The sequence below is a fragment of the Hippocampus bargibanti genome, linkage group LG19 (genome assembly GCF_051943395.1).
Source record: "Hippocampus bargibanti isolate YZ-2025 linkage group LG19, ASM5194339v1, whole genome shotgun sequence".
NCBI lineage: Eukaryota > Metazoa > Chordata > Actinopteri > Syngnathiformes > Syngnathidae > Hippocampus > Hippocampus bargibanti.
Genome location: NC_142752.1, coordinates 5801892 through 5827429, shown reverse-complemented (window position 1 = coordinate 5827429; position 25538 = coordinate 5801892). Strand labels below are relative to the sequence as shown.

The 25538-nt window shown below is 41.5% G+C and overlaps 2 protein-coding genes across 3 annotated transcripts; both read right to left on the bottom strand.

Annotated features, from left to right (window-relative positions):
* Positions 1-1252: 1252 nt before the first annotated feature.
* lin28b (lin-28 homolog B (C. elegans)) lies at positions 1253-11579 on the bottom strand. 2 transcript variants are annotated; one of them, XM_089021930.1, is made up of 4 exons: positions 11351-11579; positions 10770-10936; positions 5367-5554; positions 1253-4279 (listed from the first exon to the last, which is right to left on the bottom strand). In XM_089021930.1, the coding sequence occupies exons 1-4, from the start codon at positions 11358-11360 to the stop codon at positions 4000-4002; spliced, it is 645 nt and encodes a 214-aa protein (XP_088878056.1). In that variant the 5' UTR covers positions 11361-11579; the 3' UTR covers positions 1253-3999. The 2 variants fall into 2 exon arrangements, with proteins under 2 accessions (XP_088878056.1, XP_088878057.1); XM_089021931.1 differs by having other exon boundaries at positions 11438-11579.
* Positions 11580-18235: 6656 nt separating this feature from the next.
* Positions 18236-23938, bottom strand: LOC148883738 (prolyl endopeptidase-like). The gene is made up of 14 exons (XM_089022596.1): positions 23685-23938; positions 23376-23450; positions 23050-23183; positions 22829-22959; positions 22551-22760; positions 22317-22438; positions 22123-22228; positions 21363-21554; positions 21086-21283; positions 20898-21001; positions 20593-20824; positions 20392-20523; positions 20147-20303; positions 18236-18839 (listed from the first exon to the last, which is right to left on the bottom strand). Exons 1-14 carry the CDS (start codon positions 23823-23825, stop codon positions 18545-18547), a joined length of 2229 nt encoding a protein of 742 aa, XP_088878722.1. The 5' UTR covers positions 23826-23938; the 3' UTR covers positions 18236-18544.
* Positions 23939-25538: the final 1600 nt, after the last annotated feature.

The window sequence follows — 25538 nt, the reverse complement described above, 5'->3', positions numbered from 1 at the left end:
TACATGGTCGTTTTTTTCGGCTAAAAACGCCTTCCTATACACGGTCTTTTTTTTTTCGGATAAAAACGCCTTACTATACATGGTGTTTTTTTTTTTTGCTAAAAACGCCTTACTATACATGGTCGTTTTTTTTCAGCTAAAAACGCCTTACCATACATGGTCGTTTTTTTGGCTAAAAACGCCTTACTATACATGGTCGTTTTTTTTCGGCTAAAAACGCCTTACTATACATGGTCGTTTTTTTTTGCTAAAAACGCCTTACTATACATGGTCGTTTTTTTTGGGCTAAAGACGCCTTACTATACATGGTTGTTTTTTTTCGCCTAAAAACGGCTTTAAAAAAGATCAATCAATACACCTTTTTCTATTTTGCTTACATTACTTTTTTAGCAAATCCACAACTGTAGAGGAAAAAATATCAAAAACATAATCAGAAATTCATAATGTGTATGCGCGTCAATTTATTATATTATTCATAAACTTGATTAAGTTACCCTTAGTTGTGGAGGGGCGAGAGAGTGCCTGAAGAGCGTGTACAAGCGTTGGCAAATTAGCTCGATTGATGACACTCATTTGTGATCCACTCGATTCTGCATTTGTGGAGTTTCCTTCTTCATATCATCCTGCAAAATATACACACAGACGATAGCAATTGCGCCACATACACCTTCAATTAGCCAATTGTTTGCTTACTTCCATGAGCCGATTTATCCACAGCATTTGACTCGCTGTCCATTCGACAGTTGATGAATTTCGGGATTGGGACGTAATCAAGAGCTGTCGGTTCAGCCCATAACAAGCCTCAATAGCCAATCTGATTAGGGGGCGGCCGCTCTCCTCCCACCATTAATTTCTGCTGCATTTGGAACACCTGGGCCAAGGTGTCTTCGCATTAAAATAACTAAAAGCTTCTCTTTAATACTTTTTAACTCGCCAGTCACATTTATTTTTCGGTTGACAGCAATTGCTCACTGCCACGAAGTGTTTTCGTCAACAATGTTTTCTTCCAAACCGTATGCAACACCGCCCCCCAGTGGCGCGCTATACGAAGTGTTTGCGTCAACGATATTTGCTGACAAACTGTATACAACACTACCCCCTATTGGCGAGCTCCCGCCTGTTCAAGAACATTCGTCGCCTTTTTGTGAATAGATGTACGTACAGTACATGATCAAAAAATAAGATTAATAAAATATTTTCATTGTGGGAAATCTTACATACTTTAATAACAAAACAATGTTTAATTTCCACTCAAGCAGAGCATGTCAGGCATTTAAAAACATATTCCAAAATCGAAACCAAGACGTTCAGAAATAAATGAAAGGCAGCAGACTTACATTCAGGGTTTAACCCACAAGACTCACTGGCACGTCACGTTTAACACACACACTTCCACTCACTCACACACCCACACACTAAATGAGGTCATTTATCCAAGTGAGGAGGTACGCTGTACATTCGGTGTCCTTAGAATTATTTAACGACACAGCTTTCAGGATGATTTCTTGTCCAGAGACATAAGGCAATAACAATAAGAAACCACAGCCCGAGGTATGCGAAGTAAATCAACACACATCAGGCTTTGGAGTGAGAAAATCAACACCATTCAGTGTTCACTTCACAATGTTGAAGTACATAACATATATCTAAAGATCAATCAGTAGTTACATTGATTGAAAAAAAAACTAAAGCAAAAAGTTACAAGACTTTTTTCTCCCCCGGGTGTTCAAGCACCCTCGACACCAAGCTCAGCGCAAGTCAATACGTCACTGCAGTCTAACTGCGTGCACATGGTGTTTTTTTTTTCTACACAATATTTTCATAGACAGGCGCACTCAAGTGGGCGGCTGCACCATTGTGGTAGTGAACGCAGGCAACTTGTTTGGATTTAAATTATTTTTTTTATTAATAAACACAATAATAATAATTGTCATAACGCCTGGTGCGCCGGTTCCTATATCACATGTGCCCCTGTCTATGAAAATTAGTGTGACTAATTGTATGTTGTGACTCATGAGAGTGCTAAAATACTGTATACTCATTGTTCAAGAGGCAAAATTAGTCTGTGTGGATTCTGTCAGCTATTGCGATTAATTCTGCTCACTTTGTATTTCCATCTCACAGAAACTTTTCAGGGAAACAGTCACTTTGTAACACCTATGTTATATTTAGTTTACATTAGTACAAAAAAAATGATAATAAATAAAATGAACGCCAAACAAAATGGCGTATCATCTATGATTATCTTCAGCTGGTTAAAAAAAAGAAGTTTGGTACCAATGGCCGCGCAATGATTTTTAGTCAAAGACAGGCTAAACAGACACTTCTGATAAAACGTTGTCATTCTAAAATGTGGCGAGACCGAGCCCTTTCACAGAATCTACCGACTGTGTGACAAACGGAAAGAGGGGGTAGATATGGGAGGTCGGGAGTTGTTCCTCAAAAAAGGGGGTGAGGGTATGGGTGGGTGAACACATGAGGTAGGTATCATGCTCGAGAAAAAAAAAAGCAAAACCAAACAAATACGATTTTTGAGTCTGTGGGAGGAACCAACAGGAGACGAGTAGGGGTGGGGGTCTAAGTGGACAAACAGAAAGTCAAGAGGTAGTTGATGGGCCAAAAAACAATTCCGTACGTCTCTCAAGCGAGAGTTGAGTGGATGACTCCCAAAAGAATACAATTCTGCTTGTAAGTTAAATTCCCTGAGAACATTTCATCATCCTGAGAGAAAAAAACACTGTGTTAAAAAAAAGAAGTACAAAATCAAATAAATGTACATTGTACAATAAATGTACACACACCCTGCCCTCAAAAAAATGGAGGGGGTGGGGGGTGTATTGCGGCCACACGTGAGCATGGGGCTGTTCTTCGTGTGGTTTGGTCATTTCTTAGTACTCTGCATTGAAGTCATGAGATGCACACTTCCAAAATCACAGTTGGACATAAAACGAGAAAAGAAAAAATAAATAAAATAAAATCCCCAATGAGCAAGGCTAAGAAGCCCTTTGACAAATTGTGACTTTGAAGGTTTTTGACATCAAATATAGCCAAACTCTTTGGGATCGAAATACTTTGGAGTAGATTTCCTTATCAAGGTCTTTTTTTGTTTATATCTGAGTACAGCAGTCCTTTTTTTAGGAAATCGCAACTCGATTTGGAGATTGGCCGTTGCGCATATAACATTCAATATTGTCAGAAGGGCACAGGCGGGCGGCTTGTGACTTTTGGGGGGAAAAAAAACAAAAAGGCCCCTTCCCTTGAGTAAACATGCAATATGCACTGCCGAATTGTATTATTATTATTATTTATCTTTTGCGCACTAAAATGATTTGCTCTGTTGCCCAATGCCGAAACATTTTCACGATTTCATGTACATGGATGCATAATGCAACTGCAGCCACTATTGTAGATTTATTCACAATATTTTTTGGGAAATGGGCCATTCGTTGAACCTTATACTCCAATGCAACTTATTGTGCGGGAAGATATGGTAAAAGCATTTCCAAACATAGCTATATGCGGTGGAATCTTCGTAAAATACGCTCAGTAAATGTAATTTGAAGCCATTTTACAAATTATGAACACAACTTGTGTGGAGGCGTCGGTTGTCCTTTAAGAAACCTTTTAACAGTAAAGTGTAGTTTACAAGTTCCAACAATTGAAACATCCTCCCATATAATAACCCTGCTAAAAACGTGCGCTTAAAAATGGAGTAATTGGGCATGACAACGCTATTAAAAAAAGAATAATCTTAATAATAAAATGTTACAAATAACACTGAAGCGTGGAAGGAGGAAAGAGCAAATCAAACCATGATCCTTGCACGTTTGCCCTCTGAGCTGCTCCGATTGACCACAAGATCAGCCCCGCTTGAAGTCCACGTCCTCACGGCAGTTGCCGCGGCAACAAGGTAGGCACAAGCATCCCCACCCGTCGGGCGGCTGACCCCTCCCATTTTGTCACGGGCCTGAGGTAGATGAAACAAAGGGGAGAGTGGTTCTAGGATTTCCTCCACCTGCGAGTCCTGCGGGGCTCTTCTGGGGATGAGGACGAGCCCCCCAGGGAAGAGGCGCCAATGCGCTCGTCATCCTCCGGGGGGCCGAGGTAGGCCGACGAGGCCTGGCTGGACACCGAGGTAGTAGACGCGGGGGCCGCCAGCGTCTTATGGGGGCATTGGGCAACCATATGTGTGATGCTCTGGCAGTAGTGGCATTTCTTTGGCTGAGGGGGCAGGTTACACTCCTTCGCGTGATGGTCCAGACCTCCACAGTTGTAACAGCTGCAAAAGGTCACGAGTCAAGGTGAAATCTCTGAGGACCGGCGTTTGACCCCCGTGTTTGGATGTGAAACGGGGTCTCGGTCCAGTCAAGGTTGGAAACCATAGGGACATGCAATGACTACAAATTGCCACTGGATGGCAGTATGACAACAGGATTTTCAGTGCACCAAAACAAGCACCATTGAGTATCAGGTAATATAATGTAATGTAATACAAAATATCATGTAATAAATATAAAATATAATAGAAATTAAAATTAACATAGAAATAAAATAAAATTAAAATTTAAAATAAAATATGGTTGGTTGTATAGAAATAATATTTTCAAATTTCAAATGTATTTCATCCATTTTTGTCCAATAAGTCTATATTGTTGGACTGCATTAACTAATTCACTGCCATTCCCAAATGTATTCTGGAATTGAAAATATGATGTGAAAACCCGAATTTGTTCTTTTTTTGCGGGGGTTCTGATAAAGGGCTGGTAAGACCTCTCAATGATTTTTTTTCATCCACTAGAGGACAGCATTTCCCTTTTTTCCATGTTCGCACTTTGTTACAGCACTGTTGTTAAAGCACTGTATAAACCAATATTGCATTGTATTTTGGACAGCCGCCCTCATTTGCAACGCATATAACTCTAAACCCATATAATTTAGGAATTAACTTATTTTAAGATGAAAGAAGAAAGTATAAGGCATTCTAGTGCTGTCATGAATGTTTATGTAGTCCTAAAACTCAATATTCTGTGCAATTTGAGTGAAAATGACAAAAGCCCTGGCACTGGAGTGGACACATTTTTGTACATTTGGCAGTGAATGAGTTAACTTCAACTTCATGATGCCTACAGTTGCCAATTTCAAAGTGCTCAAACAAGTCTGCAGATCAGTTTGCCCCGCGCAACTCTGTGCTCACTTGACCACTGACACTGGATCAGCCGCCTCGAAGGGGGTTGACTAATTCAGTCATGTAGAACGAACGTCGACCGGAAAGAGTTTTACAACAGTGCGATGGACATGAACCCTTTCAGGTAGAGCGGATACAGCAGCGAACAGCTTATCAGATACACTGCCAGTTAATTACTGACCGGTCTCCTTTTGGTTTGCGTTTCAGGAGCGGGACTATTCCTTTCGGCCTCCTCTCGCTGGCAGGACAGGGTCCCCCGCCCGGTCCGGTCACCCGCAGGGACTCGAGACCCTTGCAGGACTTTTTGTAGGTGAAATCCACTGGAACGCCCTCCTTTAAGCTTCGGAAGCCTTCCATCACCAGCTTGCTCTGAGGGGCCAAAAAAAACAATGAGAGATGACGCCTTCAAAGGTTAGCAACGGGTGTTTGGGGGAAACAGTCTGTTTTCAAAAGCTTTTACCATATTTTCCGGTGTATAAGGCGCACCCAAAAGCCTTGAATTTCTTCAAAAGAAGACCCTGCGCCTTATACGCAGGTGCGCCTTACATGTGAAGTCATATTGAGCCACAACAGGTCTGGCAACTACTGTCAGTAGCACAACCTCCCTCCCCCCTCTAGAAGTATTATAATAATAATACATTTCATTTCTAAGCGCCTTTCAGAACTCTCATGGTCACTTTACAGTCACAGGATAAGTTTTTTTCTGTGGGTGAGCAGCGGCAGCCACACGGGCCAGCGTTCACTCAACCCAGACGTAACTGAAATGGATAGCAAGCTAGCGAAAAGATAGCTAATAACTAGCAAATAGATAGCTAATAGCTAGCAAATAGATAGCTAATAGCTAGCGAATAGATAGCTATAAGTACTTGAAACGTGAAAAAAATGGTATTGTGTAACTCCAGCCTCTACATTATAATGTGTGTGCCTTATATTTGGAAAACTTTTGTATATCGTTGTATATTATATTTGGAAAACTTTAATAATAATAACAATAATACATTTTATTATGTATTTATTTAAAATAATAATACATTTTATTTTAAGCGCCTTTCACTACACACTACAGTCACAGACAATCATAGGTAGGATAATAAATAAAATACAATCACAAATAGAATACAATAAAAAAATACAATTATAAATAGAAACAAGAGAAAGTGCTACACAGAAAATGCTATTTTAAATAGGTGGGTTTTGAGATGGGATTTGAAAGTGGGAAGAGAATCAATGTTGCGAATGTTGGGATGAAGTGAGTTCCAGAGTTTGGGGGCAAAGCAGCTGAAAGCTCTGTCCCCCATTGTGCTGACTCATTCATTGCCTTATACTCCGGTCCACCTTATACAGTAAAGTCTCGTTATATCGATATTCAAGGGAGTCCGAAAAAATATCGATATAACCGGGACTATCGATATATCCGACCCTGTTTGCATGTAATTTTCTCCGTGCGTGCATAGAAATAGTATCGATATAACCGGGACTATCGATATATCCGATATCGATATAACGAGACTTTACTGTATATGGAAAATAGTTTGAAAATACACCATTCATTGGAAGTGCGCCTTATACACCAGGGAAATACCATATATTGGCGGCTGGAATTACATTCCATGTTTTGAACTCTGGGTTCCACCTGCGTGCGTTCACGTTGACCATCGCGAGGTTAAAATCTTACATAACTAACAACGAGGCTCCTTGATGACATAACTTTGGATCAACCGCCACATCCTGTATCTGCCCGCATTTTTATGTTTATCTGTTCATTGCAGCGTTCGCGGCTTCCCACCCCCCTTTCCCACCTGTTAGGAACAGGAAGAGGTTGCGACCATTTAATAAATAATAATATGTGTTATCCGTTCTATCTGCATGAATGATTTAGTTGCCGTCCAAAATGCCCGACGATAATTTGTGATGGCACACAACATGCGGACGGTATTAAATGCCCCCCGCCTCCCCCGCATCAGCATCTGTGACACCTTGGCAAGCCACAGCGCTGTGGATGTAGGAGACATGTAGGGAGGTGATGTCCAATGTGTAAATAAAAAAAATACTTATCGGTGTTCCTCCAGTTACCATGACGACAGTTCACTATACATCACCAAAGGGTCCTCGATGGATGCTTTGTTCATGTAAATTCCCGTGCATAGGGGGAGAGAAAATTCATTTCTATTCCAACCTCCTTTGGGATTAAGCAGATATTTTTTTTCAAAGCAACCTCTTTTTATTTCATGGCTTTCTCCGGGTCAAAGTTCATTGCATCTCTTGATTCTGCACTATGTACAGTCTTGTTTATAGAACGGTTTTTGCACATCTACATTTGCACAGTATACAGTTGACATTTTTATTTTGTTATGCTTAGAATATCTTGTTTTCTATCCTTTCACTCCCACCCCAACCCCATCCCTCTTCAATTGCTGCTGTGGACTGCAAATTTCCCCATTGCGGGACGAATAAAGGTATTCTGATTCTGATTCTGATTCTGATTCTGATTGGTTTGCAACCCCGCTGCCGCAACAGCCATAAAATAACAGCACCCCCCACACCCATCCCATTCCACAACGCGGCAGTGAGGAAGCCACACAAGTGCTTTTGTTCATCCGTCGCAGCACCGCGACACAGGATGTGGAAAGGATGTCTTCTGGTCTGGGCTGACTGCAATGGCACCCCGAGGCCCGTTATTGATACGGGTGGGCAAAAATCAATACATTCACGCAGCTCCTTGCCTTTTGAAAATGATGATAAATGTGCTTTTTATTTGGGGTATTAACTCATTCACTGCCATTCATAAATTTATTCAGGAATTGAAATTATGACGTAGAAGAGCGCCATTCCCGAATTTGTTTGGGGTTTGCTTTTCATGCTTGGGTGCCGATAAAGCAATGGTGATGGCCTCTGGCATTTTTTTTCTTTTCCACAAGGGGGCAGTATTTCCCTTTTTTCCATGTTAGCGCTTTGTTCCATCTTCAGCTGTTGTCATAGCACTATACAAACCAATAATAAACAATAATAATAATAATAATAATAATAATAATAATAATAATAATGGTAATAACAATAATAGATTTCATTTATAAGCCTATATGTGTGTATTGCAATGTATTTTCGACGACCGCCCTCATTTCAAGCTCATATAACTCCAGACCCATATAATTTAGGAATTAACTTTTTTTTCTGATGAAAGAAGAGAGACTTAGGTTTATATTGAATGCTTATGTAGTCGTAAAACTCAATATTCTGTGGGTTTTGGAATTCAAGTGACAATGACAAAAACCCTGGCACTGGGGTGGACACATTTTTGCACGTCTGGCAGTGAATGAGTTAAAAAAATAAAGTGGTGGAGGAGGGTGCTAAGGGAATGCTTTCTGATCAGGGCTAGTGAGGGTGGAATGAGTGAGGGGGAGGGTGGTCTTTGGCCTGGGGGTGAAACAAGCCCCCTAGTCCCATTTGATCAGGAGGTTAGAAGGCCGAAGCTTGTAAAAGCCCAACTTTTGGCCACCACCCCCCGAATCACATTAGCAGCTTCTTGGAAATTGAAGAAAGACAGCCAATAGCGCATGTTTTCCTGTCTTTTGTTGTTCTCAAACTACTGTACAACGCGATTTTGACCTCCGTCCGTGTGCGCATGTGGGAAGAAGCGTGCAGCGATCGATACGAGCAATGGCATAACATCTAGAAATAGCCGTCCTTTTCACCAGCCGAGGCCCTCGTCATCACCAGAGCTACCAATCAATACAGGAAGCGGTAAGGCGAGGAGGCTGATGTGGAAGCGGAGATGACCATCATTATCCCCCTCCAACCCCGCTGTCCTTTTCGCCCTTCTTCCATGGTGACAACAAAATTCTCATCGAGATCACCTGTCTTTCTCCTTCGCTCCCTTTTTCCCCCCTATGGTTGAGATACACAAATGGCTATCTGGTGAGGGAAAGTGGGCGTGGCCTGCATGCCAAACGGTGACACGAATCAGAGGTTAATCTCAGTCGGGGCCCCACTTTTACCTCATGCGCCGAAATGCACTTCCGGCTACTTTCGGCTACCGACACTTTCCGAGCATCCTGGTTCGAAGTAACCCCCCTGTCCCCGTTAAACACCCCCCCCCCCCCCCCCATCTCCAAACCACATAGCCCTTCACCTCTCCACACACATCCCCCGCCTTTTTTTCTTTAAAGAAATTCCCTTTTCCCTCCTAAAGAATTCCCGAGGGGAGCTTGCACCCCTTCATGTCACAGCAGGAGCTCACACACACACACACACACTTAAAAGGAAGTGATCAGATAGAAGAGCTCCCTATAAAAAGACCTCCCCGCTCTCTGAGACACACACACACACACATTTTCTTCCCCCCTCCTTCCAGGAACCATTTTTGTTTTCCTTCCCCAAGACAATTGCGAATCATCACATTGTAGATGCTGCCAACATCTGAAAAGAACACACTTTGGAAATGAACATAAATGGCATGCCAACTGATGTCAAATATGATTTAAAAAAAAGGGGGGGCGGGTTCATGGTAGTCTGTATCTAATCAAGTGATCGATCGGCAAGTGTGTCGGGGTGATTTTTTTTAATTGCCAGAAATTTTCAGGCTAATTATTTTTTGATGGTTTGGGGTTCATGAGCTCTGGGGGTTATCAAATTAAATAAATATCCAATTTACAAGACTTTAGAACAAAATAAAATACCCCATAAAAGAAAACCTTTGATTTTTTTTCTCAATGTTTAATAATCAAATCTTTTTTACATTACAAGTGCTAAAACGAAACATATTTTACGAAAACATATCACCTTCCTTTTCTTGTTTAGGCTTTCAAAACGGGGCCGTAAAAGGGGGGCAATTAAATTTAACAGAGGGGAGAGGATGCGCTCTGATTGGCTGCCGAATAACTTTAGCGATCCAATAGGAAGTGCAACAATTCCCATTTTTCCATTTGTCATTTAAAATTTTGCTCAGAATTTCAGCATAAACAATGAGCGACATTTTTGTGCCAGTTTGCTAATCTGTTTTTCAAGCAACTTTCATATTGTGATTTTTAAACACCATAAAGAAGCATTAAATGGCATCCCCCCCCCCCAATGACTCCCACAATAAAATGAAACAAGATTTTATTCGACATACGCAAACTATTTATATGATAAACATCAAATAGGAGCAGTAATTGAACCAAAACAATGTTATAGACCAACACTCACTATAAACAGCCTTCAACATCTCCATCAAACAAACAATCTCCCAGTCAAAAGCACTCATTCCAGCTCACAGGCTATTCTTCCCTTCAAAAATTCCAACATTGAAATTCAAGCATTTCCAAGAATTTCAAGCACCCGTGGGAACCATGTGGGGCCAAGTGGGAGACACTTTCTCCTCCCTCTGCAGGCAGTAGGAGGAGGAGGAAACTACACTGGCAGCGTGTGGCCAGGGGAGGAAATAAAGCTGTTTTGTCTCCTGTTTTTTATTTTTCTTTCTTTTTTTGCCCCCCTCCACAGGCCAATAGACAACGCATGATCACATCACACGTTTGCCTGATGCAAACCATCTGAGCTAATGTAGTAAATGCTATTGTGATGTGTGTATGTGTGTGTTACCACCTACTTGGTGCACAAAAACATCCATGGGGGGGTCGACAGGGGTCCCCTCGCTGCTGGTCATGGAGATAAATCCAAAGCCCATGCGGACATTGAACCATTTGCAGAAGCCCGATCCCGAGCGGATGTGGGGTTGAGTCCGATCCTCCTGCTCAATGGACCTGGGGGGTCCCCCTGGAATAATAAAAAAAATGCAGAGTGAAATTGAGTCATTTTAATTAACTGGAGGTGAGGAGGTCGAGTGAGGTTCACGAGCAGTCGTAATTCTCGAAGGTAGGGATTTTATTTTCAATAAAACAGTGCGGCAAGTACTACATTACAGCAAACGATCAAGTTAAAAGTTACTCGCTTGTTTTTCGGATTCTTTGTTCAGAGTTTTTGGAAGTGCTGGTCCGAAAGGCAGGTGTTCTATACACATGGTGGACGTGCATTACTGGACCATGAACGCACTAAATGTGCGTTCACGAACCAAAAATAAAAACATAAAATAAAAAATCGAGTGAGCACTTTTTTTAAATTTCCAAACCCAATTCGTTCACGTGAGTCAGTTTGAAAAAAATGTGGAGAAGATAAGTGTCGTGGGGGAACCTTCGGCCATGTTTCCCCGCGGACCCTGTGCGTCCAAGTTGCGTTCGAGAAGCTTGTGGAGCCAGCGAGAGCAGCTGCGGCGGTCACCATGAAGCCGACGTCTTCATGCCCGCGTTGGGGGCACGCATGGCGCGGCCTTGCGTGGATCAGCCGGGTGTCGGTGTCATTTCGCCCTTCTGGATTTCCTTCAAGCCCCCCCAGTTTTCCTCCTTAGCAAGCTGCAGCACCTCCGCTCTTCGCTCGTGTTGTCCCCCGCCCCCTTACGTCCCACAACGCACTCCGTCTCTCACTCTGCAGCCCCGCCTCTTCGCCGAGATCGCCCGCCCTGATTGGCTACCGACCTGGCTGTGGCCGTTGTCGTTGTAGTAACACGTGACTTTCCCAATAGCTACGTTTGTTTGTTTTTTTTTTTTTTTCTCATCTTCAACGTGCAACGATTTCTTTTTACCAATCGCTTGAAGAATCGAAATAGAAACCTTATTTTAAAGGACATTCGTGAATTGATTTTTGCAGGTTTTGAGAGGCATTTGTTTTATTGGGACACGTGACTGAATTTTAAATGATCCATGTGCTGTATTTGGCTGCAACAAATGTGTTGACAAAAATTAAAAAAAAAAAACGAATCTTCAAGAGCTAATTAAAAATATCTTTAGAGGTGCAACAACAAACTGATGATTTGATTAATCTTTGAGAAACCAAAATGCTGTACTCTGACTTCCTTTTCACCAGTCAATATTTGGAGTTCTGCATTCTATACACTGTGAATTTTAAATTATGTCTATATTTTGGAGATATACAGTATATAGACATGAAAATATCTTTAGCTGGTTCACAAAATAATCAACAGAATATTTTGATCCCACCCCAACCCCATCCCTCTTCAATTGCTGCTGTGGACTGCAAATTTCCCCATTGCGGGACGAATAAAGGTATTCTGATTCTGATTCTGATTCTGAAAATAATCAACAGATGAATCAATATTTACAATTATCTTGATTTGCAGCCTGACCCTGTTTAAGCCAAAATTGCATACATTGACTTTGAGCTTTCACAATGAATCGATTAATAAACCAATTATCAAATTAATTGACAACTATTTTAATCTTAAAATGTGCCCACCACGACTAATTGTTGCATCCTAACGGTAATCACTCTTAGATTCCTCAGTTAAAGCAGACTGATCAGCTCTCATGTCGAATCAAAGAAAACATCTGCTTTTACTTTGGAAGACAAGGCATCTGAATCAGTTTCCTAAAAGTTGACTCAACATCAAATCGTCTCATCTGAGTTTTTTTCTACCACCACCATAATGACAAGAATTTGCTGATAAACAAAACATGGGGGCGGAATGCGTCTATGACACACTTTAGTGCTAAATCACATTTTATCCGATTAAATGATGGAATAATTGCCCCCCAAAAAAGAAAGGGTCGCTCCCAACAGCCCAATTCTGGTGTGAGACCGCAGCATTCTTTCAAGATTCCAAAGGGGTGATCGGGACAATAGCAGTCACCACTACACACAAAGTAAAAACACATTCTAATGCCAAATCAGAAAGATCGAACGGCGTCATCGTGCAGAAATGTATCATCTGTTAAAACAAACTGGAAAACTGTCTGAATTAAAATGTCGATTCATTGAAACACGATTTTCTTGAGTTCAAGCCGGAACGATTCCACATGCAGCCAAATGTGGCTTGCGTTAAGTGCCTAGTTGGAGGCAGCCAAGCGTTTGTGAGAGTCATCCATCAACCTCCCACATGTACATTACTACACGAAAAAGTTGTAAATAAATGAATGGAGACACGGGTTAGTCATCCCTGTCCATTTAGCAGCCATTTTAAATGCTAAGCTGAACTTACACAGGTTATTCACAAAAGGACTTCAATGTAGTAGAACATACAACCAACAGTATGTTTTCCCCATCCGAAAACATCAATCAAAACTGACTTTACAATTCAAAATGGCTTTGACATACACCCATCCAAAAACTGAGAGGATGAAACATCATATTGCTACAGATGCTAATATACAGTAAAGTCTCGTTATATCGATATTCTCGGGAGTCCGAAAAATATCGATATAACCGGGACTATCGATATATCCGACCCTGCGCGCATGTAATTTTCTCCTTGCGTGCATAGAAATAGTATCGTAATAAGCGGGACTATCGATATAACCGATATCGATATAACGAGACTTTACTGTATATCCGAAAAGGAACCTATTGCTTATTTTCCTTTCAATTCCTTCCCAAAATATCTGCTCTGTTTCCCTGCCGTGTTGTTTTTACACTCCTTGTATCTTTTCTAGTGGCCACTGCAGAAGAGAGCTGAACTCACAGGTCTGGAATGTTACGGGAAAACCCAGAAAAAACAAACGGACTGAAAAAAAAGTGATACATATTTGGTTCGACTTCTCATATTAATCTTTTTGGCCCGAAAATACTCACTTCATATTCAGTGTTTATTGTATGAGGTGAAGAAAATTAATATTTCTGTGGGGGCAACAAGTAATGGCTTCCCAATTGTTCAAGCACATAGTTGCTCGACAGTTGAATATTCATAAAATCATTCAACTTTTTTTAAATTCACTGTGATTGTATATTAGTACGTTTTTTTTTCAGGCAACTTACACATACCCCCAAAATTCCATAAATGGCATTTTTATTGAAAGGGAGGAAATAAAACCAATGTGCTATCAAGCTAACAATGCCAATCCCGTTCTGGAGAAAGTCCAAACGGAAATTGGATAAGGTCCATGTCAAAAAAAGACGCATCGTCTCATCGCTCGTCGAGAATCGAACTCGAGTGTTTCCCTCATGATGTGCGAGAAGGAATCAGGAGGCGGGACGCGCTACGAGGAAGCCATGCAGAGTCTAAACAACAAGACAAGCCCCATCCCCACTCGCCATAGACCTTGAAAGACCACCCTCCGGAATTCACAAGTTCAACCCCCATCGGCAAACTACCCGCCCAGAGAGACACACACGCACACACACACATATGAACACACACACTCGGGGTCGGGCCCACCTAGGCCCAACCCCGGGCCGCCCCCCCTGCACACTCAGGCCTGTTTTGGAGGATGCCAGACGATTTCTGAGTGTGTCACAGTGTCATGTGAGATTGCGTTTGCATCATCACAATGATGATGGCAAATCCTCAGAGGGTCACCCTGGGTGGGCCCGGTTTAAAAGAAAAATCATGTGGGGGGGAAGAAGTGGTCCTCAAACAAAGCACAGAGGTTATGTTTAATTATAAAACAATACCATACAATACAATACAATACAATACATATTGATTTATATAGTGCAAACACATTTTCGATAAGATATTGTTGATGGAAGAGGGTGAATATGGGAGATATGATGAAACTCTTCTTTCTAATATCATTTTAATCAAATGGTGCTTAAAGCAAACCATTTTTAATGCTGAGTTATGTGAAACGTTGAGGCCGTTATTAAAAAAAAGTTATGTGATGTTAATCAAATGAAATGTCATTTAAGCCCTTTCGAAATGAGTATATGAAATGAGTATATGATGTATAAACTCTTCATCTATGGTTTTATCGATAAAACTAATAGAAATGCAGGATGACATTTTATTTACAATCAATATTATAAATATAAATGTTATATATATATATATATATATATATATATATATATATATATATATATATATATATATATATATAAAGTCTCGTTATATCGATATATGCATTTGTTGATTGATATGCCTTCTTCTGAAGCCAATTAAATGATTCATCACTAAATTTTGTCCAAAAATCAAAATTTCTGATTATGGTATCGAAAAAAGTTTACATTCATTTTACTTATTTAGATGCTTGGGGGTGCAAAGTCTCAATTTCTGGATAAGTGATGTCAAGTCAATCAATGATTATGATTATCATAATAAGTTTGAATTTAGTCTCTGTGTATTTGAAATGTACTTGATATGTACACTTCACTTCAATCAAAAGGATACATGTCATTGGTTCTTTTGTTCGTTGGCAAATATTGTACACAAAACTAATGAAAAATGTGAACTACGCTGAAAAAAAGTTTTTTTTTTTGGGGGGGGGGGCGAAAAGAATCATTTAAAATGGCCCAAATTTAGAATTTTAATGGTGAACATTTACAGCATAGTAAAACAAAATTTGCTGAGTTGTTTCTTGGTCTAGTTTTAGTCGATGAAAATGCAGGAAGGCCATTTTTTTAAATCAGACACATTGAGTCTTGTAACCTGATCCAGATATCCACAACGTTTTACTAATTCAAGGCACCTCTAATAATCACACATTAGTTTTTTTCCCAATTCCGATAAAATAAAATATAATACAGTGACGTCACTTCAGACAAAGTTGCTGTTCGACGTCCGCATTTAGCCAGTGAGTATTGGGCCACATGGGGGGAGATTCCTGAGCTGCTTGACTACGATTCCAACTTTGGCCTCCCCTCACCCCAGTTAACCCGACCCAACCCCCCACATGCATGCAGGCAAGCCTGGGTAGGCTCCCAGAGGAAATGTATCTTTTCGACCCTCACTTGCTGTCAATGCAGTTCAAAGGGGCTCATTGAGGTCGTCTACCGGTTTTCATTTTTTAAGTGAGCAAAAGGGGGGAGGGGAGGTGCAAAAGGGTGGGTTGGTTTTGTCACTTATTTCATGCATTCCAACCACCAATCCTTCAACTTTCTTATATTCACCACAAGAGATGTGTAAACAGTTCTGGGGGGCAAAGCAAGTAGCGCATTCATTCTAATCTGAGTTGACCAGTTTCTCCAGGGAGAACTAGGAGCACTTTATTGATTAAAAAACAAAAAAAATCTGAATATATGTTTTACTATACAGCCCTGATGACTGTCTCAGTTTCGATGAGCATCAAATTATGGCATGCCTCTTTTTTATGGTACAAAACTTTTCACTGCCATTTCACGCATTAGCTTGTCAGATTTCGTTGATTACAAATTAGAAGGAACGAAAAATTTGCATATGTGGACGAAAGCACGCATGCGCCTTACATGTATACGTATTTGACCGTTTGTGCGTCATCAAAACTTTATTGCACATTCGCAAATGTTCAAACAAATAGCATATAAAACCACGCGTCATATTTCGAGCTTTCTATGCAAAGTTGAATTTAGAAAACCTTCCACTTGGAGAGTTATTTTACCCTCTCCGGGTTACCCGAATTTTGTTTTAAGTGGCCGAACGCCACCTAAAAGAAAGAAAATCTTTCCTCAATTGCTAAATCGTAATTAACAGGATTTAACGGGAAGATTATTATGCAAACGCAAACCTTGCACTCCCCCCCCCAAATAAAGGCGGCGAGCAGAAAAATACGCACAATACACAAAAACAACCACTTCCGGCTGATTACATGCATTTTTTTGTTTCTATTATTTCACTTTAAATGTGAGCGCGTCAACCTTTTATTCCTCAAATGCATTTTTTTTTGTTTGGAAGGAAAAGGAGCAATAAACCTTGTAAATGACCGATTATTGTCCATATGTTAGATTGCTTCCCCCAAGCCACTTTTAAATAACACGCGTAAAGTTGAGCACTATACCGACGAGTCTGTGGTGTTTTACCGAAGCATCACATTAGTTACAACGTAGCATAATTGTCAATAAGAAAAGTGACTTACCTGCAGGATATGACGCCGACATCTTTGGAGCTTGTAGCCAAGTGGATAAAAGTACACGAGTTCGCATGCACGTCCCGGTCGTGTTTTGCTTTGTGCAATTAAACACATTTTCCACGCATGAATATTTAATCGTCAAATTGGAACGTAAGATGAGCTGCGGCTTACCATGACAGTGCGATTTGTTAAGATTTTTTTCTTCCAGGCGATTTTTTTCTAGAATAGATAAAACGCATTTTCCCCCTTTCATGGCACATCTGTAAAACTTTTTTAATTCCACATAAAAAGTACTCACCACCTGTAATCGGGCTATCTCGCATATTTCAATTTCTCATTCAAACTCCACACATTTCGTGCATTCAGACGGAATTAAACGAAACAGCGCTACCCAATGGTCGCTTTCGGTATTGTCACTTTAAAGTTGCAGATACAGGTCTTCTTTTCCTTTCGGCTTTTCCCTTCAAGGGGTCGCCACAGCGAATCAGTGACCTCCATCTTCAGAGGTATGATCCGCATGTTTGTTTTTGGCCAAGCTTTTACGTCGGATGCCCTTCCTGACACAACCCTCTGGATTTAGTATCCATGTTTTGGGTATTTTAGATGATATACATTTTTTTTCTAATGTCAGTTAGGAAACAAAAAAGTGTTGTCGGTGGTACTTTAAAGTTAACATTTGAGAACACATATATAAAACAGTGGTAAATATCAAGTAAAAAAATGTAAAAAAAACAATAGTCCTGTTTCAATGAATATGACTCTTTGCTCTGTGACGCCATCTTGAGGCCAAATTTTAAAAAGTTGCCTCATGCTGATCTGAGAATGTTTCCTTTTCTTGCCAGTTATTTGTTTGGGTAAATTTGCCCAACACCATTGTCAAATGTCTTATCGTGAAAGTGTGGACACGTTTTTTCTATTTGTTTTAAAAATTATTCCAAGTGGCTCATTCACATGCTAGCCAGGTACAGAAATTGGACGGACGGATGGAAGTGCATCAAACATTTATGAAATGAAATAACAACAGATGAGAAATTAAGATAAAGCAGAATTAACATGCTATTTTCAACACTTACCGTATGTAACCGTTGACATTCAAAAGGCATCACTGTCAACAATATAAGTGTAATTTTTTTGGGGGGGGCATTTTGTCAATAAAATGCGCTTCTGTGTTTTTTGTTATTTTATATCTCCTTCACAGCCAGTGATTAATTTCCGTCATTTTAATAAGAACCACCCAGAAAACTTCTCACTGCTTACAAAAACGTTTATTGTGTTTTGCTCCCTTTCAAATGTTAACAATCAACCTAGCTCAAGAGGTAGAAATCAGTGAATTTGTGGGGTGTCATACATACCGTACATACCCCCAAAAAATATTTGAACAATACAGCTTCATGAGCAATGTGCAAGCTGGGATATCAGTAATAAATATGCCACTCTCACCCGCCCTCTCACATTTTGGGCCTTTATGCACATTAGCTTGTGGTTCTTTCGATTAAGTGCAGAAGTTCTTCAAGGGGCAATATGTACGCACGCATCTGACAGGAGATGGCCGTTATTTAACCCATGCGATTTTGAGACAGCGAGCGATGAAGGCATAGGTGTCCGCCACTTCCTGGATGACCTTACTGGTGGGCTTGCCAGCGCCGTGGCCCGATTTTGTGTCCACGAGGATGAACAAGGGGTTGGACTGCTTGCTGCTGCGGCCCACCGTGTGCTGCAGGGTGGCAATGTATTTGAGTGAGTGGAGCGGCACCACTCGGTCGTCGTGGTCGCCGGTCAGTAGGAGGACGGCGGGGTACTGGACGCCGTTGTCCTCTGGGATGCGGATGTTGTGGAGGGGGGAGTATCTGGGGAGGGGTCAGACACATATTCTAAAAAAATTAGGGAATGGTGGTGAGGGAAACATATGGTGGTTAGTTGCCTGATCTCTCTTGACGTATGTTAAATTGTTGTGAATATTGCCGCATGAAAGACATTTTTAGAAAATAGGAGGACACGCCGGAATATAACCATTTTGGTGAACACCGACGCGGGATGCAAATTCAATTAATGTCCATTCCTCGAATTGGAATCTCTCCTCAGTCCTTCAGCACAGAAAATAAACGCAATTTGTTTGAGTGCAGGTCAGTTTAAGGAATCCAGAAAGTTCTGCCTGCATTGCAAACCAGATTTGCTTCAATTAAATCTGCGCCCAAAGATTAAATATTCATACGAAAACCCAAAAATATCTTAAAAATGTGTGAATGTTAAAATAAATACATCACAAATAAGCTGATGTGACTACAGTTTCTTTAAAATACAGGCACATCCGACTTACGACCGGCTCGACTTACGACCACCCGTACTTACAACCACGACCTCCAGATCCTATATTTAAAATTTTAATTCCACGCCTGGCAACGCAACGCGCTAGCAGGCCGGCAACGCGTACGACAATTTTGGCCAGCCAGCCAGAATCTCACTCTCACACAGCAATCGACCGTGTGATGGCACCAGAGGGGGGAGTTCGAGAGTCATTTAGCCTCCGAGTCTCTATTCAACATTTTGAATGGATTTCAACTTACGACCATTTTGATTTACGACCGTTTGGTCGGAACGGAACTCTGTTTTAAGTCGGATGTTACCTGTATATGATTTGGGTGCAGTACGTTTACACAGCCGGTGGAGGCGCTGTTGATTCCTTCAAAGTATTTAATAACAATAAATACAGTAAAGTCTCGTTATATCGATATCGGATATATCGATAGTCCCGGTTATATCGATACTATTTCTATGCACGCACGGAGAAAATTACATGCAAACAGGGTCGGATATATCGATAGTCCCGGTTATATCGATATTTTTTCGGACTCCCTTGAATATCGATATAACGAGACTTTACTGTAGTAATAATAATAAATTTCATTTATAGGCACCTTTCAATACTCTCAAGGACACTTTAGTCTCATTAATAAATTTAGTTTCTAAGTGCCTTTCAAAACTCTCAATGACACTAATAATAATACATTTTATTCATAAGCATATTTGCTTTTTAAACTTGTTTTTTTAGTATTTAATATTTTGCATATGAAGAACAATACTTTTAATTGCAATGTGCTGGATTTGCACCCTAAACAGCTCCAAATTACAAAAGCGACAGCTTATTTTCACTTACTTGATGAGCCATTCAAACTGGTCTTTTTCCTCCGAGCATCCAAAGTCGGTGGTCCAGGCGTGGCCGATGGTAAACTTGTGAAATTTGAGCATGTCCATGACGCCCACCTGAGCCACGGCGCAGCCAAACAACTCTGGTCGCTGGTTCACGCACGCCGCTGCATCGTAGGGAAAAAAAATACATCAAAATCTGACACGGCAATAACGAAGCACGTTGTGTTGTTACCATCTTGGGGTGACGCGTACCTACGAGCAAGCCCCCGTTTGAACCTCCGTTGATGGTGATCTTGGACGGAGACGTGTACCCCTCTTTGATGAGGTACTCGGCCGCGCATTGAAAGTCCGTGAAGCAGTTCTGCTTATTGGCTAGCATGCCAGCTAAAAAGACTCACACTTTAATGAAAACGGACTTGTTTCTGTATATCCTAACCTGGCAGCGCTAGTCACCTTTATGCCACGTCTCGCCGTACTCCCCTCCACCCCGAATGTTAGCGACGGCGAGGACTCCGCCCAGGTGCCTCACAAAAATGAGCCGCGAGACGCTGTAGCTTGGTGTGATGGAGATATTGAAGCCGCCGTAGCCGTATAGGAAACCTGGGTGGGAGCCGTCCAGCTTGATGCCTTTCTTGTGAACGATGAACATGGGGATCTCAGTGCCATCCTTGGAAGCGTAGAAGATCTGGATGAGAAGTGGGGGAGGGAGATGATGACCGCGTGGGAAATGATCAACGGGGGGATTGGATTGATGTTACCTGGGTGGTTTGGTAGTCAGACGGGTCGAAACCTTTCACCGTGACTTCCCTAAAGATGTTCGGTTGCAGAGGCTCCTTGGTCAAGTCGCAGTGATAAATAATGGCTGGATTAAAAAAAAAAAATCAATAAAATTCCTTGCTGAATTAAAATTTTAAATTGTCATACGCAATCCACAACAAAGTCCCACCTGGCGAGAGGAAGGAGGTGAAATAATAAAAGATCTCAGAATCGCGTTTCCTCCCCGTGAATCCAACCACGGAGCCGACATCCAGAGGAAAAGTTCGGAGCTCCTCCCCGGAACTGAGACGATACATTTTCAAGATGTTCTTCACGTCGTGGAGGAAGCACACGAATAGGTAACTGGAATAAGTGCAGGTGGCGAACACTGTGGGAGTTAAAAACAGCACACGGTGGATGAGATGAACAAAATAAACGCACCCCGAAGATTAAAACACGACGCTAACCGATGACATCCTTATCGTGCTGAGGGATCAACTCGTTCCAGTGGCTTTGCTCCGGTGAGGCAAAGTCAATGTTGATGAGGCGGTAACGCGGCGCGTCCAGGTTGGTCTTGAACGTGAATACCGTCCCCTCGTTGGTGACGTACTCGTACTCAGCGTCAAAGTTGTCGATGAGTTTCACCCAAGGCAAAAGTCCTGGATGAGCAGAGAGGAATGAGGAGAATATTGAACACGGGGACCATGTGATCAAAAGGAAAACGGTCAAAGGTTACTTCAGGAATTTATTCGGGAGTTGAAAATACAACGTAGAGCGCCATTCCCGAACTTGTTCGGGTTTTGTCTTATCATGCTTAGGTGCTGATAAAGTGCTAGCCGTGACCTCTGACAATGTTTTTTTCTTTTCCACAAAGGGGCAGCATTTCTCTTCTTTCCACGTTAGCGCTTTGTTCCAGCTTTATCTGTTGATAAAGCGCTATGTAAACCAATATGCATGTATTGCATTGTATTTTGGACAGCCGCCCCCATTTCAAGCTCATACAACTCCAGACCCATATAATTTAGGAATTAACTCCTTTTTTTCAAATCAAAAAAGAGAGTCAAAGGTTTCTTATGCTGCATTGAATGTTTATGTAGTCCTAAACCTCAATATTCTGTGGGTGCTGGAATTCGAGTGACGTGACAAAAACCCTGGCACTGGAGTGGACACATTTTTGCACATGTCGGGCAGATGCATACAATGATCTGAGATGAGTGTCAAACGTACCTGAAATGCCCTGGGGGGTCTTTTTGAGGTCACAATACCACAGTCTGTTGACAGGGTCACATCCCTCCCTGATGGACAGCAGCACATAGCGGCCATCATCTGAAACCTACATGGTCACGACATTTGTAAACCCTCTCAAAAAGTAGAAATTACATAGAAATAAAATTTCATTTGGGGGTTGGGCGAAAATTGACCTCTGCTCCGCTCATCCACTTGGGGTGATCGGGAAACTCGGCGCATAGCACGTCTTCAGATTGCGGGGTTCCCAAAACGTGGAAGTAGAGCTTCTGGTCTAAGTTAGTCGAGGTCTCGGTGCCTAGAAAAAGAAGTTGTTTCTTGTCAAACGTGCGATTTTGTAGCAGAAAGAAGATACATTAACTTGGAACACTTGAAGGAAAAAGGACAGATTGACTCTGTGATGACCTCACCGTCGCTCTTGCCTTCCTGCTCGCGGTAGGAGTTGTAGAAAAGGCCTTTCCCGTCATGCGTCCATGACATACAGCTAAACTTGACGCGCTCCAGACGGTCCTCCAGTCGCACGGCACCTTCCACTCGCAGGAAGTGCATCTCCACCCAATCCGAACCGCTGGCACTAGTGCCGTACGCTAAGTACTCGCCGTCTTCTGAGAACGCGTATCCTTCACGTGGACACAAAATGTTTGTAAATTTGTCTGTTAAGAATTGCCCGCGAAGTCATTGAGTCTACCTCGCAAGGCAACTGTGCCATCGTCGGAAAATGTGTTGGGATCCAAAAAGACAGTAGGCTCTGCATCCAGGCTCTCCTGCACGTACATCACACTCTGGTTCTGAAGGCCAGTGTTGTAGAAGTGAAAGTACCTGGAGATGAGGACAAACGGACATCAGAACACGATAAACATTGACGTATCATAAAACCAAGACAAAATATGCAATTGTTATTGGCCTAACCTGTTTCCCCTTTTGAAAGGACAGCTATACTTGGGATAGTCGTACAGCTCGGTCATGCGTTCCTTGAAAAGATCCCGCACCTCACAGCGCTCCAAAAATGGCAATGTGAGTTGATTCTGAGCACTGACAAAGGCCTATGAAATCAAATTGGTTTTGCTTTTAAATGATCTGAAACACCATTCTGGTCAATTGAAAGTGTAATCGCATTGCATATGATATTCCATTAATTATTAGTTAATGTTTACAATGGTTAATGTTTTGTAAGATAAGACATTGTACAGCAGTGACTTGATTGCAATCTGAAAAAGATTCTCAAGTTTGATTACCTGCGTCTTTTCACTATCAGGGTCCTCCAGCCAACTGTATGGATCTGGTATTTTGTAGCCATGATAATCCTCCACCTGTGATACACAAACGTCGCCTGTCAGACTTTGACGGGATCACGTCGCCAGAATTAACAATGGGCAGTCAGTGATTCATCCAGACATGAGGAGTGAGCTCATTGGAGTCAGTGTCGTAAACCCCACAATGCTAATAAAATAAGCCGTTCTCCCCAACGAATGAAAGAGCACAATTAATGCAGCCCGGTTGATTCGCACGTTAAAACCTTGTCGGGCTTCACACGAGATACTTACGACTGCATCGTCACGATAAGCGGCGGGGTATTGAAAAGCCATTCTGGATGCTACTTTTTGGGGATCGCGGAAGAAAAACAATAAATATCCCTGTGCCCGAAGTGGATATTTGGAAATGGCTCTCTGGAAGACGGAGAACATTAACTTTATAAACCAACGCGCATGCAAACACAAACAAACACACGGATACAAAATAAATTGACTGGTGAAAAGATGGAAGCTTTGCTAGCACACGGCCGTCAACGAGCACTGTGTCAAGAGGTGCGTTTTATGCATTCTAACTTGCGTGAAAATGTATAGAGCCCTCTGTGGCGAGGAAGGATATTGCCACAATAACAATACGGTTAAATCCTGGAAAATACTGTTAATAATAATAATAATAATAATAATAATAATAATAATAATAATAATAATAATAATAATAATAATAATGCGGAAGTAGACGCCGAAACATGTCAGGTATTTGAACACCGACACTGTCTGTAAGTAAAGAATCTGCTTTAAAAAAAAAAAAAAAAATAATAATAATAATAATAATAATAATAATAATAATAATAATAATAATAATAATAACGATGATAATAATAATACATTGTATTGATAAGCAATATGTCCACCAATTTGGACAAAAAAATTGTGATCACAGATAAGTCAACAGTAATGGTCAAATGGTTACCTTTATGTATTAATCAGTGTGACAATATTTTTTTTTTTTGACGCACGTATGCCAAATGGCCGCCGCATAGTGCCAATTCCCGACTACATGCTGTAGTCAGCATCCTTTGTTATTCCTCAAATGATTGATACCAATAGCTAATATTGATACTTGGCCATCCCGATTATCCCTCAGCCAGGATTTATTGTTCTGAATGTGTTGTTTATTCTAAATCACTTCCTGTGTGTGGATATGGTGTGAAGAGTGGAGTTGTAAACGTTGACCTTTCCACCTTTCCACCTCTAGCTAAAGGCTATGTGCGTCCACCGGGAATCTCCATCATCAACTCTTATCTACGTGACAGAGAAGGAGAGACCTCAACCTTTCCCTCTTCTTTTTTTTTGCCCGTCTCCACACCCCTCCACCCACTTCCTTCCGTCCTTTCCTTCCTCGCCTGACTTGATCAATCAATCTTAATTTGGCCCTAATTCTCGATGGCGCCCATTCTTTCACAAGAGCGATAGCGTGCAGATAAAGGACAAAATTGAAGCGACACATAACTCGAGGCCTCGAGGAAACAAGTCGGGGCCTTGAGCTAAAATAAAACGGAGACATTGTTCCAAATTGGCTTTTAACTTGGTGTATCGTTGTCGGCCACAACTGAACGGCGGTTTCATCACCGTGACTCATCGGCTTTCTTCACAGTTCTGTCGATAAGATCCTGCAAACAGGTTTTAATAGAGTGCCACTGTCTCGGCAGTAAAAAAAAAAATGCATGTTGCTTGGATAACGCTGCTGATCAACCAGTCAGATGTTGTCCGGGACATTCCGCAGATTTCTTAACTTTTAGTCACTGTCATATTTCGGGAGGGAAAGCTTTCATTCTTTCTTTCAAGTTTCAGTCCTCTATTCTTGGGGATGACATTCAAAATTGAGGAGGACAGGTTGATGGGTCCACATGGAACAAATATTAAACCCAATCCTATTTTTCTTCCTCTCCCTTCAAATTTCAGGAATACCCCACAATGCAAAGAGGATGTTATCCCGTGCGCCTCTGTCGGACATGGGTCACGGAAACTATTGTTCTGTCACGAGGTACGGACAAACATTGACACTTTAAATCAGTGTTTGCATTGAAAAAAATGGAGTTCCCAGTTTCATTCAGTAAGTGGAGTGGGGGGCATGGAAGCATCTTTTGA